Raw genomic sequence first — 17,766 nt, forward strand, 5'->3', positions numbered from 1 at the left:
CATAACAGGTTCAAGCAAACAAAAACATAATGGAGAAAAAAAAGACCCAGCAGGTTACTTCATCTAACACATTATTTCGAAGGTTTTTATTCTCTGCTACTTATACTTGCTTTCAGCAGAGACCAGCTCTCACAAGCTCACAAGCACTTAGAAACATAATATCTGCATACTTGCATTATATGACTGCTGTTATAACTCAAAGCTTTGAATTGAATAAGAGACATGAGATAAGTGAAATGTTAAAATGCACAGTTAATGCACGTTAAAATGCACAGCAAGCATGACCTTTTTTTATAATACAATGAGCTCCATTAGACAAACCATAGCATTGTGTTTCCTTTGCATTTGAAACACCTTTCATTTACAAGCACTTTCATATTCATCTATAGACAAAAAGAAAAAAAAAATCTTATTGAAATCTGATAACACACGTGGCTTTTAGTCAAATACAGTCAGGTGCAATGCTAGATGTTGAGAATGACTTCCCCACACAATAAACCCACAAGACATTGTGAAATCGAGCACTACTCATACTATAAGTCTCATCAGCACTGCAGTTGCTTGCAGAAGGTTTTGTCCATCATGTTTTAAGATAAATAAGCAGGAAACAACACAACAAAGTCTCCAATCTCTAATGCTTCTTTCTATCAGTGTATGAATTTCATGCCATTCGATTGTTTAGAAGGTTTATGGTTCAGATTTAGTCCTGTGTGTTTTTTAATTTTTAAAGTGTTTTTTTTTTTAAACATTTTAAGCAGCGGTAGAATCGCATTTAACATAGATTTCATAATAAATAATCATTAATCATCATGAATAATTGAATGCACTGAGAAATAACGCACCCCTGGGTGGTAATGCAGCTATGATGCAAAGTGGAGTCAGTTATTACACATTTATATCAACGTTACCACAGCACAGAGGTATCAAAGCATTTATGTTTTTAGGGGAAGTGGTAGCTCAGTGGTTAAGGCTCTGGGTTAATGATCAGAAGGTCGGTATCGCCAAGCTGCCACTGTGCTCTCAGGGTGCTTTATCATGGCTCATCCTGCACTCTGATCTCAGCTTCCTAACACTGATGGGATATGTGAATAATGAATTTCACTGTGAAGTACACGTGACAAGTATAAAGCATCTTTATTTCTGTCATTAAAACACAGAAATCAAATCTTTTCATCTTAGTGCATCTTATTGCAAAACATTATTTTAGAGCTGGTAAAGGAGGCTGTAGATATTAATATTAATTTATTGCAATAATCCACATTTTCTGTCATTGTGATTCTTTTTTAGATCTGTGTGCCATAGTGGACAACTTTTGCATTATTTTCACAGAAAATCTGTAATTACCTGCCTGGAATAACTGTGCATTAACTGAGAACTAATTTTATGCCTCAAAACAAGCAATCAGAATCAAATGCTGTTGATTTCTTAATTCCAAAGAGTAATAAGGTGCTAATGAAGTCTCTACAGCGGTCCCATCTGCACGGCATATTCTGATCCTCTCATTCTAGCAAATTGTCGTTTCTATAGTAACAACTCACTAAGTGATCTTATGTGGCAGGCCCTCTACATCAGGGGTCTTTAGTCTTATTTGCAAAAGGTCACTGCAGTTGCAGGTTTTTTATCACAATCATGCAGGAGCCATACTCGTTTTCCCTTGTTCAATCCATTGTTTGATTAGTTCATCATGGTCACCAGTCAGCGCTCAGGTGTGCCTCCTTCATTCGGCTGGAATGAAAATCTGCAGTTACAATGGACCTTTACAGAGAAGATTGAAGCTATATGCTTTACATAACCAGATAAAAATATGTAAAACTCTCAAAAAGATACACATTTTTGTTGAAAGGATTTTTCTCTCCAGTCACACTTTGTAGCAAACAGGGCAAAGGTGCTCCTTTTTTGACACAATAAAAAAAATCCTCAATGAGTAAGTCTAAAATTTTTGTTTTAAATAAATAATATAGGAAGATAAATAAATAAAGGAAGACTGATTATAGAAAAATATTATAGATGACTGAAAGTGTTGAACTAACATTATATAATAACAGCAAATAACATTCTTTATCACATACAACATTAACAATTAAAAAAACAAACCGCTCTTTATTTCAATTAATTTAATATTAATTCAATGAATTAAATATTGTTAGTGCTGACAATTAAAAGAGCTACTGTACAATAAAATCCTAAGAGATGAACAGTTATTGGAAAATATGGAATATAACTGACTTTGGGTGATTATTATTGTACTTGAGTAAAAGTCTGAATCTGCTCTAAAGTAGAGCCACTTGTTGTTACACTGTTTGGCTATAAAATGTTTCTTTGCAGGAAAATGTTCCATTCAGGAAAGTTGTATTGGCAGCAGAACTGAACAAAGATAAAGTGGTGTCGATTTAAGATTAAAGATGGCCAATGAATAATACATTTGATTGCCATTCCGGCACTCATTTCCTCTTAAAAGCCAGATGGCTTAAAAATAGGTGCTAAGGGAATTGTTATTGTTTTGTGCAGAGGCACTTGTGGAGTCACGAGCATTAGAGCAGGGGCTAACAAGCAAAAACCACAGCTTCTATGCTGATAATCTGACACACAGAATAAGAGAGAGAGAGAGAGAGAGAGAGAGAGAGAGAGAGAGAGAGAAAGAGAGAGAGAGAGAGAGAGAGATCGTTGTACTATATTGTGTAGTAGTTCAAAAGGGAGGATGTACAAGATAGAAAACAAGGAACTGGGGGAGGACAGAATGTGTTGCAGAGAAAGAAAGTGTGAGAGGGAGAGAAGGAAAGAGAGGGGGAAGAGAAAGATCTGTCAGTTATTGTTTCCTGCTTCCCTGCTCCCATGTCTCTATGGTGATAGCATTACAATGCTGCATACATAGTGAGAAGAACAGCTACAGAACCTAATAAATACCATCCAAATAATGACTGATCTTTTCTTCTTATAATAAATCTTCAGAACACACATTCTCGAAAATGATGTTCAGAATTAGCGCTCAACACAAGCTCATCAGCAAAAAAAACAGGACCAGCTGTGAAATGGAATCAAACCACTTGACCCTCTCCTTAAAAAGCTATGCTTCTGTATAGACATCTTGTATACATTTCTCCCACCCACACGTGAATGAGCACCATCATCCAGGCACTGTGCAAAAGGTATAAATAGTGTTAGACATGAATATACAGTTAAACTGTTGAACATTTGTCTGTCAGTGAGCTTATTTTAGCCTCCATGGTGAGAAAAGTGCAGTCAGAATAATCACACAGCAGGAGCAGTACTTCAGCTCAGGTCATACGCTCAATACACTGTCGTATGTAGAAGGAAAACCTTTCAGGCTGCAGATTCAATTCACGCAAACCGTCCTGTTAAATTATACGGTGGGTTTTCTTTCTCCAGGAGTAAAAACTGTCGTGTAATATGTTGGTATATGCTCTATATTCGCAAGGAAACCATGGCAACTACTTCAGACTCTGCGAGGGTATTGTATATTTGGCTATTATCATTGATTCTCATGCTATTTATAACCCTAAGGAGGTCTTATAAGGCAGAAAAAGTGTAGTACTGCTAACGACACTGCTAGCAAACATAAACAACAAAATATGTGCTATGAATTGTCTAAAGTTTTTAAAGAAAACAAATGAATTCCCATGGTGAAAATGAGAAAATCTCCTTGCATGCTCCTTCACAGATCTTAAGCCTGCATTCACACCCAAAAAACTGAACACATGAGTTTTCAGATCTCTGATGTAATTACATGCAAAACACTATTTCAGTTATGTGTGACTTACACACAGGATAGAGGTTTCCAAAAACCAAAACGTCTCGGTTAATACAATACAAACTAATTTCTTTGTGAATGATATCAGCAAAACAAGTCCAGTGCCACTGAAGGTTTTATGTAACCACAAAGCCACAAAAAACAAAAAAAAATTGATTAATATTGGGACAACACAATATTGGGATGTGCTGCACATACCACATGCTGCACAATGTTGCACATTGGGATTGCTATTTTATAAGCTTTAAAATATTTTCAATGAGATAATTACTCACACCACTAATCAGGGTTTTTGAACTGTTTATAAAGGTATGGCAATATGGCAAAATATTACACTCCTATCAGGTGTTTATTTTAAATGCTTGTCATTTTGTCATAATTATAATATCTTTGACTTTTTTCATTTCAAATTTTCTAAATTATCTTTTGGTATTAGATCATTGAATATTATTTTTAGGAGCCAAAATGCAAGAAAACAAAAAACAAATCATTATCTCCCTCCTCCCTATATCCCTGATTATTTAAGTAAAATATTTAGCACTAACTTTAAAGTCATTGTTTGATATCCAAGTTTGGCAAAATTATAAAAGTTGCATTATATCATGGGTAAAATCAGAATAGACTACAATCATAGAACATTAACAATATTATGCACCAATCTATCCATCTATGAAACATAATCAGCAAAAGATGTGACAAAAGAAGTCTAATAAGCAATTATGTGCCAAATTGTTACAAACCACTCAAGACCAGCAGAATGCACAGGAATTTATTAGACTGCATGACAAAGCAGTTCAGTACAAAATGACATTTTGCAGAGAAGCAGCCTGTGGGTTGTCGAGGAAAAACTTTCTAATCCAACTTATATAGCTTGTTTTTAATCAAACTAACTTAGAGAGTAATTAATCAAACATATTTAGCTAATAATTATTGTAGAACTTATTAGATACCATAAATGTAACATAAATAGCTGAATTAAACCTATTCAGCCTAAATTATAATCAAAACATATTTAATCTATTTACTCCAAGTAAACTGATACTAACACCTAGAGGTTATGAGTGTGTTTGTGAAATAAAACAACCAGAGAGGAGGCAGATTTAGGCATGTTTATTGGGATAAAAGTGCTTGTAGTCCTTAGAAGTTGGAGAGGATATGGGAGAATAGCCAGGATCAGAATCAGGTGAAGGCCTGGGAGGAAAGTAATGGTGGGGAGAATCAGTAGGAGACCAGCAAGAAGGATAAGGGGAGGATCGTAGAGTTGGTGCAGGTGGGCAAGGGCGTAGATCGCCATAGTCGTTGTTGTCAGTCTGTGTCTCCTGATGACAAACAACAGGGAGGTCAGGTGAGGTCTGTGTGCTTACGTCATTCGTAAGAGTACGTTGCACAATGCGAGGAGGCAGATGGGGAGTTTCTGGAACAGCTGAGGCAGAGAGATGCTCAATAAATTGTGCAAGCATGGAGGCACGGAAGGAATTTGAAATTGACAATATTGTTTTCAGAGAATACTCCTAACAGCTGTCCTGGAACGTCTGCGAGATGAAGCTAAATAAAGAGAAAACCAACAAAGAGAAGTTAGTAGAGGTCAACATCAGAAGGATTAGACATAAGATGTGACTGACCACATAACGAGAACTTGGCATAAGATTAATGTGTGCGCCTGGCAGAACCAAAGAATTAACAAGGCAATAAGCCTATAAATTGCTCAAGACCATACAACACAGTCAGCTCTAAGACATATCACGATTAAGGCATATAATAACTTAAAGTACTGACATGAATAAGTAGTAAACAGCATTAAAAATGAGAATAAAAGTAGAAAACTTACACATTGCAGATGCAGGAAGGTAAATAGTCTGCAGAAATGATTGCTCACGCACGAAGGTTGAGAACAAAATGAGGCTGAACCTGAGGAAGCGAAGGTTTTATAACAAATGCAATTTTTTTTAAGGTATAACAAAAGGCCGAAGATAAGCGTAACTGGGTAAAACAGGAAGTCCAAATATAGACTTACAAGGAGAGAAGGAAAATCTAAATTAGGGGGTAAGGGGAAATTATTAAAGAAGGAGGTAAAAGAAATAACTCTAAATTAAGAGGAAGACAAAGAATTTTGAAAAAAGAATAGATGTGCCATGTGACACCAGGGTATAAATGTGTGTGTGTGTAAAGAATGAGTATGTTAAATGTGTTTTTTTGATGTGATTAAGTGACCCACCATCTATTGTGCTTAGTGGAGCGTGACTGCAATAAAGAATTTCTTGCTTTTCCATATCAGAGACTGATATCCTTCATTGGTTTTTAAGGTCTACTCTATTGTATATCCACCTGTAATCTGTCCGCTCAGCGACGGGTTCTTAATTCCGACTTATTTTGGTGGCGACCAGGAAGTGACCCGAAAGGTCAGCTTAAATGTCGAAAACCTGAACGAAGGACCGAACATCCTGTGGGCTGCTGACGCTGGCAACAAAATTCTAGAAAAAATATAAGCAAACACCTGATATACTCAAAGTCTGTGATAAGTAACTGTATGCCCATGGGAGGGTCAGCCCCAAGGAGGGTGTAGGCTGATGACATTGGGTCAATAACTAATGGGTGGAAAATAGTGTCGGATGAGAACAAGCAAATGTGAATAAAATACTGTGTTGGAGATTTACTGCGTATAGAGATGCAGGGTGGGACCCAAGTAGAACTACGACTGATTATTTGTACCTTAGTCTGGTAGACCTCGCATTGGTCTAAATAAGTCGGAGACATTGCAGACCGTAATTGTATAAGCCTGAGGGTAAAGCCTTAGTGATTCGGGTTTGCACACACGCACACAGAGCATATGAGACACACACATGGTGACGTCACCCCCTGACACACACACACACACACACACACACACACACAGTGTGAGTAAGCAGTAGAGGTAAATATGAGTAAATGTAATAAATAGTGTATGGATTTGATAGACTTAGAGTTGGACGAGAGAACATATAAAGATAACAACGGCATAAAGAGGTGGCAGACAGAGAAACAGATCCAGGAAAAATTGAGGGCTATTACATATTTTCATGGCATTGATGTGTTACAGCAGGTATTTCCAGAGAAAAACTGGTATGAAACAATAAAAAGCATCTAGAAACCCTGATTGCTAAGCCCAATATTGCACACCCTGGTTGAGTCACGAGTGCAGAAAAATCCTCAATCACATTAGTGGATGTGATAATCCTGAAACATAAAGAAGCTGAAAAAGACATGAAGTAGTGAAAAGAACGGACAAAAGGAGAGTTGCTATGGCCAGAAGAAGGAACATTCAATAAAGAAAAGTGTGATAAGATGAGAACCAGGATAGAATGTTGAAGAGAAATAAATAAAGAAAATTTAAAAAAAGAAATTAGATATCATAGAGTGGTTTAAACATGAAGATTGAAGACTACTGAGAGTACAGAAAGAGAGAAAGAGAGGAAGGAAGAAGAAAAGGGGGAAAAAGGGTCAATTAAGGCTCCATATGAGGAGCTTGTTAAACACTAAGAACCTAAGACAGTGGGCATCTACCCAGTGGTGCAAGAGAAGGAATATCAAGACATACACCTGGACATAACAGGAGGACAGATCAAAGGAAGAATGGAACTCATACATTGTGAGAAAGGAGAAATAAGTAGAGCTAACAAACAGGGTGCTCTTTAAAACATATGACCAGGAAGAAGAAGACATACAAGACAGAAGGGGTGGCTGGTAATATAACTACAGACAAGAATATGATGGAGATATCCCACCAGATAAATGGGAAAAGGTATGATGAGAACTAGAGCCACCAGGACAAAAGGAATATCACCAAGAACGACAGCCACAAAGGCAAACTAGTTATGAAATCACTCCAAAAGCACGAAGAAAACCTTTAAACAACGCCATATCGCTCCCAGACATCAAAAACGAAAGTAAAAGAAAGGACAATTCAAAATCAAGAGAAAAAACCCAGAAGGAGACAAACTTGACCAGAAGCAGGAGAGGAAATGCATGTCCATGGAATATTAAAGATGACACAAAAAAAGATGTAACAAAGAAACGACCAAATACAGACAGAAATATAAATACTCCAGTAAGAAGTGACTGCATCAAGGTGAAAAATGCAACAATCAGACAAGAACTGGCAATCACCCAAGACAAGATAGAGAAGATGGAAGAAGCACTAGATGACAAAAAAAAAAAAAAAATAGATTGTGCAGAATAAAGTATAAAAAACATAGTTGCAGAGAACTGTACCAATTGGAAAGTGCCCAGGTGGAGGCAGCAATACAGAAGACAGTACAGAAAAGCAAAAAAAAAGCGGAACAGTGTCAACAATGTATCAGGGAAATAAAAGAACGCCTGGAGTCGATAAATCAGCTGGAAAAAAGCATACCGGATAGAAGAAAGAAAAGCCGAAAGGTGAAAGGGGAGGCAAAAGGAAAATCCTGAAATTAAGTATGAGGACAAGATCACACACAGAAAGGTGAGACCAAGAAGACAGAGAACAAGAGGAAAAAGAAATAAACATGCATTAAGAACAAAAGTCTATGCAGATGCCAGTGGTGATGAAAGGAGCAGAAACAATATAGTGGTCATAGTCATTCAATGTCCCAAGCATAAGAATGTGCACTTTTCCTCTAGCAGACATATTTTGGTTTTGTGGAGGAAATGAAGTGCTGCAGGTTCTACCCAGCCTGTGGCATGGTCGTTGTGCTCCAGTCATTTTGGAAAGACACCTTATTGTAATGGTAGTAAGTTAGACACCTCTGAATGAACTGTATAAGTCAATAAAGCGACGGCGCACCAATGTGGATGCAAAAGGGCAATTCATTCTGTCAAGCATCATGGACTACAACTACAAGGACAACTACCTCACAATCACTAATGGCTCAGCTTTTCCAGCATGGGGGCCTTGTAGTCTTAGGGTCATAAGATCACAATTAGCTGAAAAGTTACACCAGTGGGTGTCCCAGCTGAAATTGTTGCTCAAGACAGTCTATCTGGATTCAGATAGATCGCAACATGGCCTGGATAAATTACATATGGTACAAACAACCACACATACGGTTTCATCAACCACACGATTGAAGCTTTGAAGCTAATATCAGAGCAGCTCCATGCCACTACTTTGATGAATTTACAAAACCGGTTCACCATTGAGCAAATGTGGGGGCCGGATAAGGGAGTATGTACCCTTATTGGGGAAGACTGTTGCACAGTTGTTCCTCTTCATACGGGTCCTGCGGTCCCACTTCACACCCTATTGGACTGCATGCTGGAAGCCGTGTTAAGATGGTCTTAAACAATGTGAAAGAAAACTCTGATCCTAAATGGCTCAGCTGGCTCTTTTCAACGAGCTGGATAGCAGGTTTAGTGCGCACTACAATTTAAATTTTTTTATCTGTTGTGGAGTTCCTTGCCTACGTGAACTTATTGACAGAACTATGCAGTAATTGTTCGGACATTACCTATAGCTCCCAGTGTATAAAAGAACTGAAGTAGAGACTTTTACTAAGGCCATCTATGTGGATGTGGACAAAGGGATTTTGGCCTTAGTCAATGAGACAGAATGAATCTAACATGTGTATCCTTATGACTGTATATACTTTTATCTGGTTACTAATTCTTGAAATAATGAAATCTCTCTTGACTACACTTTTACTAATACTACTCACAAGCACTAACCCTTACAAGCTATAATTATGATTCTCTGCTCTTATCGTGCAAACATATTGTTGTCGTGAGTATTTCTGCTATGTGCAGAAAAAATGGCAGCTGGTGAGAATAGGTTGCTTCTACAAGGCCTACGTCTGCATCCAGGGATGTGTGCATACAGCGATGCTCTCATTTTCAATCTTCAAACACATTGCCTGTGGTGTCTGGAGCAGGACATCCTCTGGGTCTCTGGTGCCTTGACGGGCCCCGGGAGTGGTTTGGTTTTCCTCAGCAAAATTATGTCTTTGACTGGGAAACTGACCCGTACAGACCGGTGGGCAACATTCTATGCTTTGCTGACATGTATTCCCCTGAGGAAATGTGGTTAGACTCCATCTAGAACAACGTCTACGCTCTTCCTAGAGGACTTCAGATAACCCCCCGTATCTTCCATGTACGACAGGGCCCTTGCCCAATCATTTGGGGCCCCAAGCGATTTTCTGTTTACGGAATTTGTCATGCAACACACGTTCATTACGACTTATACCATCACTTTCTGTGGTTACGTCATATGGACAACTAAATTGGTGACACATCATAATTGGAATTTTCAACCTATCCTTTCTCACAAAGAAACAGACACAAGTGTATTTTCTTCAAGACAACTTGGTCATCTCAGGTGCCAAAGTGCAGTATGGGCTATATCTGCCCCATTTCCACATTGGATCAGATGACTAGCTGTTTCCATAGTTAAGCCACCTTACACTGGACTGTATCAATTATTCGTTAACTTTTATTTTTTTCTTACTTCTTTGCATTTATTAGTTGTTTGTACAATTACAACTGAAGGTGACCTTGGCGCCACTGGCGGGCAGAATGGAAATTTCCCCTGACAATTGGTTGCTGACATCATGTTGTGATTAGGCTCATCCAATGTTGCGCCGAAAGTGGGGAGTAATGTCGATTTAATGCCGTAAATATTTTGTTTTATTTTTCTGAACTTACTGTGCATTAGTGGAATCCATGCTGTACTCTTCTGAATACCTGAGAAGCGTACACACAAACATACTGAGATAAAGGTAAACATGACTAAACGATGGGATTCATGCAAGTTCAGGCACAGTGTAGGCATGCACAGCAAGGCAAGCACAAGTTCATAGGTCCACGTATTGCAATATCTTTTTGCGATGAACATCACACTGAAACATTACACATTTCTGTTTACCATTGGTGAAAGAAGCAGGTAAGGGTTCAGGTATAAGATTATAATACAAACAAATAATTTCTCAAGGCTGATTTGACTTTAAAGCCTGGCACGTTATGAAAACTGAGTGCACAGGGCACTAGAGACATTGCAGAAAGGCTATTCTTTAATGTATGATCCATGAATGATCTAATATATGATCCATTTAGATTGGAAATTGACACTACTTATATGTGTTGAGTTCTAGATCATATACTGAATATTGTATATATACAGTGTTTAAAGCTTTTAAAGGTGCAGCCAGTGATTTTAGAGTCAGAATATCTGCTAATCAAGTTAAAGTTGAAGTTTATTTCTATAACGCTTTTCACCATGGACATTGTCTTAAAGCAGCTTTACAGAACGTAAGAATTAAAGTGAATTATGTGTATTTATCCCTGAGTCTGGGGTGACCATGGCAATGAAAAACTCCCTTAGATGGTATGGGGAAGGAACCTTGAGAGGAACCAGACTCAAAAGGGGAACCCATCCTCATTTGGGTAATAAGAAGGAGCTATTCAGCAACTCATAAAATAGCTCAACATCTGAGGTTATCATAGATCCAACATAAACTCCTCCATGCCAGAGCCTTTAAACATTCAAAGAAGTCCAATGTCCAAACTCTACATGAAGTGGGACCCAAAGGGCGCTGGTACGTCTCTAGATGTTTCGGGATGCTTTTAATCCAAAAAAAATAAAATTTAAACAAAAAGACGTCTCTAGTTGTCTACCTGTAAGTCATGTAATATGTCAATTTAGAAAGATAACCAAATTACAATTACAGCCTAGATGTTTTTTTAGGCCACAGCTTTGAAAGAGCAACAGAAAACTATTTTCTGTATGAAAAATTAAGCTACACAAAGCTATTTATTCTATTTTATAAAGATACTGTGGATAATATTTAAATATTCCCTCTGTGTCCAGCATGAACTAAATAGTCCCTCTGCATGAGTTGTCCCAAACTTTCACCCAGTAGGCTACAAGGAGACTGCAATAATTATTCCGACTGAATCACAAAAGGTTTATTTTTGGATTTCAAAGCAAAGCTGTGGATTAAACAATCCATGTCTATACACCTACCGTCATTTTCGGACTATAAAGCGCACCCATATATAAGCCGCACCCACTGAATTTTACAAAGATTTTTATTTTGAACATAAATAAGCCGCACCTGTCTATAAGCCGCAGTGAAACTAATGAACTTTACACAGGCTTTAACGAAAGACAGTGTCTGTTACACGGTGTAACAGGTGAAATATGTTGTGGCTCCTTTAAGAGCAGAGCGGCATTTTGGGACTAGGCTGCCGCCGCATTTTTCCGGTATTACTGCATGTGTGCAAGACCGAGGAATAAGTCCTTATTATTTTCTGATGCTCATTTCTAAGTTTCTTTGACTAACCCGTAACGCTGTTGCCAAGAAAAATAAAAAAGCACGAGTTTTGGAAACCTGTCCGTGCTTATATGATTTCTGTTGCAACTGGAGTTACAACGGCTTGTATCTAAACAGTAGCCTACCAAGAAAGTCATTGTTCACTGTCTTCCTCCTTCCTTTCACAACTATTTCTCTCGGGAGTTTATCTTTTGGCATCGTCGTGCGTTTAAAAAAAAAAAATAATTTCTCCCGATGCCGTGCAGCCCAGAACGTGTTTTTTTTTCGTTTCCATTCAGAAATTTAATTGGTCTAATGTTATGGGGTTCAGTTTTTTGGCTTAAAGTTTGTGAAACCGGAAAAAACCCAGGAAATTCATAAATAAGCCGCTTCGTTGTTTAATCCGCGGGGTTCAAAACGTGGGGAAAAAGTAGTGGCTTATAGTCCGAAAAATACGGTAATTAATAGTGGCTGGAGATATCCCACTGCAGTTAGAATAACCACTCTTCTCAAACAGCCTTACACTAAATCCTAGAGTCTGGCTTTAGAGATTTGTGTTCCTTCATACAAAAGAACATTAGTTACATTAGAGGCCTGGAACACGTTTGGTGATCCAAATCATCACAGAGTTTTTCAGTGGAGTTGAGGTCAAGGCTCCAAGACTCCAATCCAGCTTTGGCAAACCATGTCTCTTAACAAATTACCCTTTATGCAAAGTAGCACTGTCATGCTGGAACAGGACCAGACCTTTTAGATCCAGTAAAGGGAAAGTGTAATGCCACAGCATACGGATATTTTTAACGGCTACAGTACATATGGGCATGATGGTCAGATCTCCACATACATTTGGCCATGTGTGTATAACCATAGTCATTAAGTAATATATAATACATAATATTAATTACCTTTAAGTTTTTCCTTTACTTCTCTGCAATTCCATGTAATATATCGTAGGGCTGAAAAAGTCTGACTAATCAAATAGGAACGCAGCCAAAACATCAAGTGTATCAAAACTGTCTGATGAGTATTGAAAATGAAAACTTGTGCAATAGCAAACAAGCACGCAACACCAAAAAAGTGTAAAAAAAATGCTTTAAAAAAAGGATGACAGCATAATGCTAAACGACAGTAGACTGAACAAAAAATGTGTCAAAAAGTGTAAATGGAACTTTTGATGACTGAACGAATGCCTCCTCAGCTGTGAAATATGATGACTTGCACCACTGCCTTGGGTTCAACTATCTTTACTGATACGACGGTCGTGCATTTTATTTTCTGAAGATAAGATTAAAGGCAAAAAAAAAAAATAACCAGCAGGAAATTAAAATATCTAAATCAGAAAAGAACCTAAATTCAATTACCCAGCTGTCATTTATTAATAAGAATTTAAAGAAAAGATATACAATACATGCCAATTTTATTGATGAGTTTGCACAATTGTCCAATAATGTATTAATTCATTAACTCATTCACTCATTCATAGACAGACACTATTACAGTATAGTTAAAGTGTAGATGCTGTCTGGTCTCTTGCAATCAATATAAATGAAATATGCACTCAAATAAATACATTTGTGCTGCTGAAATTCAACTTTGTGCTTTTTCAATCACTGTAATCCAAACCATTTTGTGCACCATCATATTGACAACATGACTAAACATTTTGATGAACTTGTTTGTGAACATTGACAAAGGGACTTTTCATTCTGATAAGAATGAGATGTTCATTGACACAAATACTTACTTTTAAGAGATGAACTAAGTATTTTGAGAATAGTATAGGCTTTTACAAAAATTCAATGTGTTTTGCTGTTTGTACAAATTGTTTTGAGAAATGCACTTACTGGATTGCAAATATTAAGGAGGATTCAAGAAATGCTCCAAAGCAGCCGAGAAAAACTTCATTATGTCATCAGCGAGACTGACATTAAGATGTGCTTTAAGTTTAATTGCCAAGCTATTGATAAATATTAAATTGTAGCTTTCCCATTTACAGCCATGATCATTGTGAATTCTTGAAAAACCTGTGACTAACCGATTTCACACCATCCTCTGTTTTTAAGGACATCTTAGAGCAGCAGTTTGTGCTCTTCGACCAGAAGAACCCCTGCACAGTTTTCTGTTTGTTTTTCCTGCTGCAACATCTGATTCAACACACACAAGGCTGCATAATTAGCTGAAATGTTGAATCAGGTGCTTTCAAAATCTGAAAAACACAAAACTGCAGTGTAGGGGTCCTAGAACTAAGACCAAAAATATCTCCTTGACAAGAATTTCCAGCTAGGATGCTTAAGGATAGGTCTATAAGCCAGGTCTTTCAAATAAAAATGCACTACATATTTTTCATAGACCTTGCAAGGATCCTGTGATGTGGTTATGGATAGAAAGGTACAGTTCACAGAAACAATGTTTGTATCTCTAACACTTTTGACTAATTAACTGTTTTACTGTAATGGTTATTAACAATTTTAGTAGGAACACCTGTACTCATGCTCATTCATGCAATTATCCAATCAAACAATAATTCGTCTGACAACAGCATAAATGTATGCAGATACAGGTTCAATGATCAGAATAAGGAAAAAATGTAAGCAATTCTAGTGGCGTACAGCCGTTGTTAAAGAGAGAAGAGAATTGACCTTGCTACTGACAATTGCCACTTTGTTCACCCAGCAAAATTACAAGCATCTTATTAAGCATATCACAAATTTGGATACACAGGATAAAACAGCTGATGCCCAGACAAGCTCTCACTGTCCAGTTTCAGTCAGTTCTGCATTCAGGGTCACTGAGTGCACTTTTGCATTTATTGCTGTGTTTAATGTGAACATTATTATTATTATACACTCTGAATCTGGCACATGATTAGCTAGTTGAAGAATTGCACGCATTAGCATCCATTTATTTATTGATATTCCTGTTAAAGTAGTCAGTGAGTGCTGAATGAAATGCATGGGTTTGATTGAATCTTGGTGAAATGGTTGAATCAATTTTTTCAACACATGCTTAAAACTTAAATTTGATAAAATCTTAGTTTTGTTGTGGTCATTACACTTTATGGTGAGAGTAATTCTAGTCTTTATATTGACTCTAATTAGGCCTTAGAGTTTAAATGTGAAGCTGCACAAAAATAAGCACATACACAGGAAACCTTTCTGAGCATCTAGATAAACAGTATCTACTTGTGGCTTGTGCCAGTTGCAGCAGGAAATCAAGAAGGTGAAATATACGTGCATACATGTCTACAGCAGTTATGCAATAGTTCTGAAAGTGAAAATGCTGAGTCAGAAGATATGTTCTTGTGTCACATTATACCAAGTGTTATTGCCATGTCAAAGTATATTCACAATTATGTTTTCTGAAATACCCTCAACTTCCTTTTTTTATTTTTGGCAATTTTAACGTTTTACCCACAGTGAAGAAGTTCTTCACCAAACAGTTTTGTGTCTTTTACATAGGTTTCCTCTTAACTGCAGCCATTTCCGGTTACCCAAATCGCCTGTTTAAAAAAACATGCTATAATTTAAAGAAGCCACAAATTAAGCCCACATAATAACCACAAAAAGTAAAAATCCAAAGGAGTAATGATTTATCAATATAATATTTCAAACATGATTAAGGAAGATGGAAATCTTAAGATGATTAATATTTAATGTACTGAAGGCTGAAATATAATATATTTTCTAGAAGAAGATACACATTTATCTTTGGTCACTGTATTACCCCCCCATTTAGGGTTGTGGTGGATCAGTAGTAGATCTCTGGATCTCTGGACTGAAGGAAGGATTACACTTTTACACTTTTAGTGTAAAACTTAAATAAATTGTAAAACCGTAATGTGTTTAATGAGTGTTTGGAATTCTCTTTGGGCACAGAATCTGTATATTACTGAATAAATAAAGCTTCTGAAGAATTCTGAATAACCAAAAGTATTTTAATCAGACACAGATTGGACAGGTTTCAGTTATAGATCCTTCTCCTTCATTGTTGGTAAACAACATGGATGTATAAAATGATAGAACGAAAAATTCAATAAAGAGAAAAAGAAGATTCCACTGTCCACACTTGTTCTCCAGCTAAACTCTGTCACTGCATGTATCATTACGCTCTCCCACAGTCACAGGCATTTAAAACACACTCTGAGTGTTTACAATAACACCAGTTTATTCTAATAAAACCGAAGAACAGGCTACACACATGCTGTATACCTCAATCTCATAGACCCTTGTGACTATATTTTGAGCTACAAGCCAGATCCATAAGATGCTAATGCTAGTAAAAAGGTATTACCAAACAGTCAAACTTACTAGTTGCCGTATTTTTCAGACTATAAGCCGCTACTTTTTTCCCACGTTTTGAACCCCGCAGCTTAAACAACGCAGCGGCTAATTTATGGATTTTTCCTGGGTTTTTTTCCCGGTTTCACAAACTTCAAGCCAAAAAACTAAACGACATAACATTAGACCAATAAAATTTCCGAACGGAAACGAAAAATCGCACCTCACCTGTGTTCTGAGCTGCACGGTATCGGGAGAAAAATGTTTAGATTACAAGCCGTTGTAACGCGTTGAGTCAGGGTGAAGGGAGAGCTCACTAACTACATTTGCAAATGAAATCTTATAAGCACAGACAGGTTTCCAAAACTCGTGCTATTTTATTTTTCTTGGCAACAGCGTTATGGGTTAGTCAAAGAAACTTAGAAATGAGCATCAGTAAATAATGAGCACATAATCCTCAGTCTCACACGCACACACACGCAGTAATACCGGAAGAATGCAGTGACGTGCTATTCCCAAAATGCCGCTCTGCTCTTAAAGGAGCCACAACATATTTCACCCATTACACCGTGTAACAGACAGTGTCTTTCGGTAAAGCCTGGGTAAAGTTCATTAGTTTCAGTGTAGACATTTAGGCTTATACACTGGTGCGGTATAAAAATATTTGTAAAATTCAGCTTAAATAAGGGTGCGCTTTATAGTCCAGAAATTACGGTAATGCTATTACATTTCAAAACTTATCTTTACATACTGGCAATATGGCTGGAAAAGCAGATACCTCAGTATATACGTCTTATCCATCTTTAAACACACATGGATAGCTATAGCACGTATTACTGTGTAGCAAGGCTGATGAAATTAGCATTTTTGTTACATTCTACTTCACTGATAGACCAGATTCATTCTAAACTGAAATGATTGGATGCTTGTTCCTTATTGAGTCCCTTCCACTAGGAAAAAAATAGCCTAATTTTTTAAAAATGGTACAGGTATTCAGTATAAATATGCCAGAAAAATACTAAAATATAATAATAAAATATGCTCAAGTATTTTCCACGCCTGTTAAAAATAAAAATTAATCTATTTCTTATTAAACTTAGAGTGTACACATCCTCCCAAGACCCTGTGCAGGTGTTTCTATAGAAACAAAAACATATTCCAACAAATGCAATAAAACCAGTGATTTGCTCTATGAATGTAACAACTGAGCTAAGCTGTTGTTACATAAAATTAATTGGACCAATCAAAATTAAGAAATTCAACAGCTGCTATGGTTAAAAAGACATGACTAACTGAAAGAAAGAAGAGGAAAATAAAGTGCTGTTTTACAAGTGATTTTTTTTCCAATGACAGAATGGTGCCTTTTTATGCTGTTAAGTGGAAAATCTAAATTTTAGACACAACTGCATAGAGAAATTCTGTGGTCCAGGCAACTGCTGTCATTAGGATTGTTTAAGCA

The 17,766-nt window shown here is 37.1% G+C and overlaps 1 protein-coding gene across 7 annotated transcripts in view; it reads right to left on the reverse strand.

The window, feature by feature from the left end:
* The window catches only part of kcnt1b (potassium sodium-activated channel subfamily T member 1b), a 99,868-nt gene that overhangs the window by 47,820 nt on the left and 34,282 nt on the right, over positions 1-17,766 (reverse strand). For 3 of the 7 annotated variants that reach the window (XM_083526579.1, XM_083526577.1, XM_083526576.1), the window contains exon 2: positions 10,424-10,462. The exons of the other annotated variants lie outside the window; for them this stretch is intronic. In XM_083526579.1, coding sequence (XP_083382705.1) covers positions 10,424-10,462 — 39 coding nt within the window. The remainder of the gene's footprint in view (positions 1-10,423; positions 10,463-17,766) is intronic. 7 annotated transcript variants of the gene reach the window in all.

The sequence above is a fragment of the Silurus aristotelis genome, assembly GCF_946808225.1.
Source record: "Silurus aristotelis genome assembly, chromosome: 23".
Lineage (NCBI taxonomy): Eukaryota > Metazoa > Chordata > Actinopteri > Siluriformes > Siluridae > Silurus > Silurus aristotelis.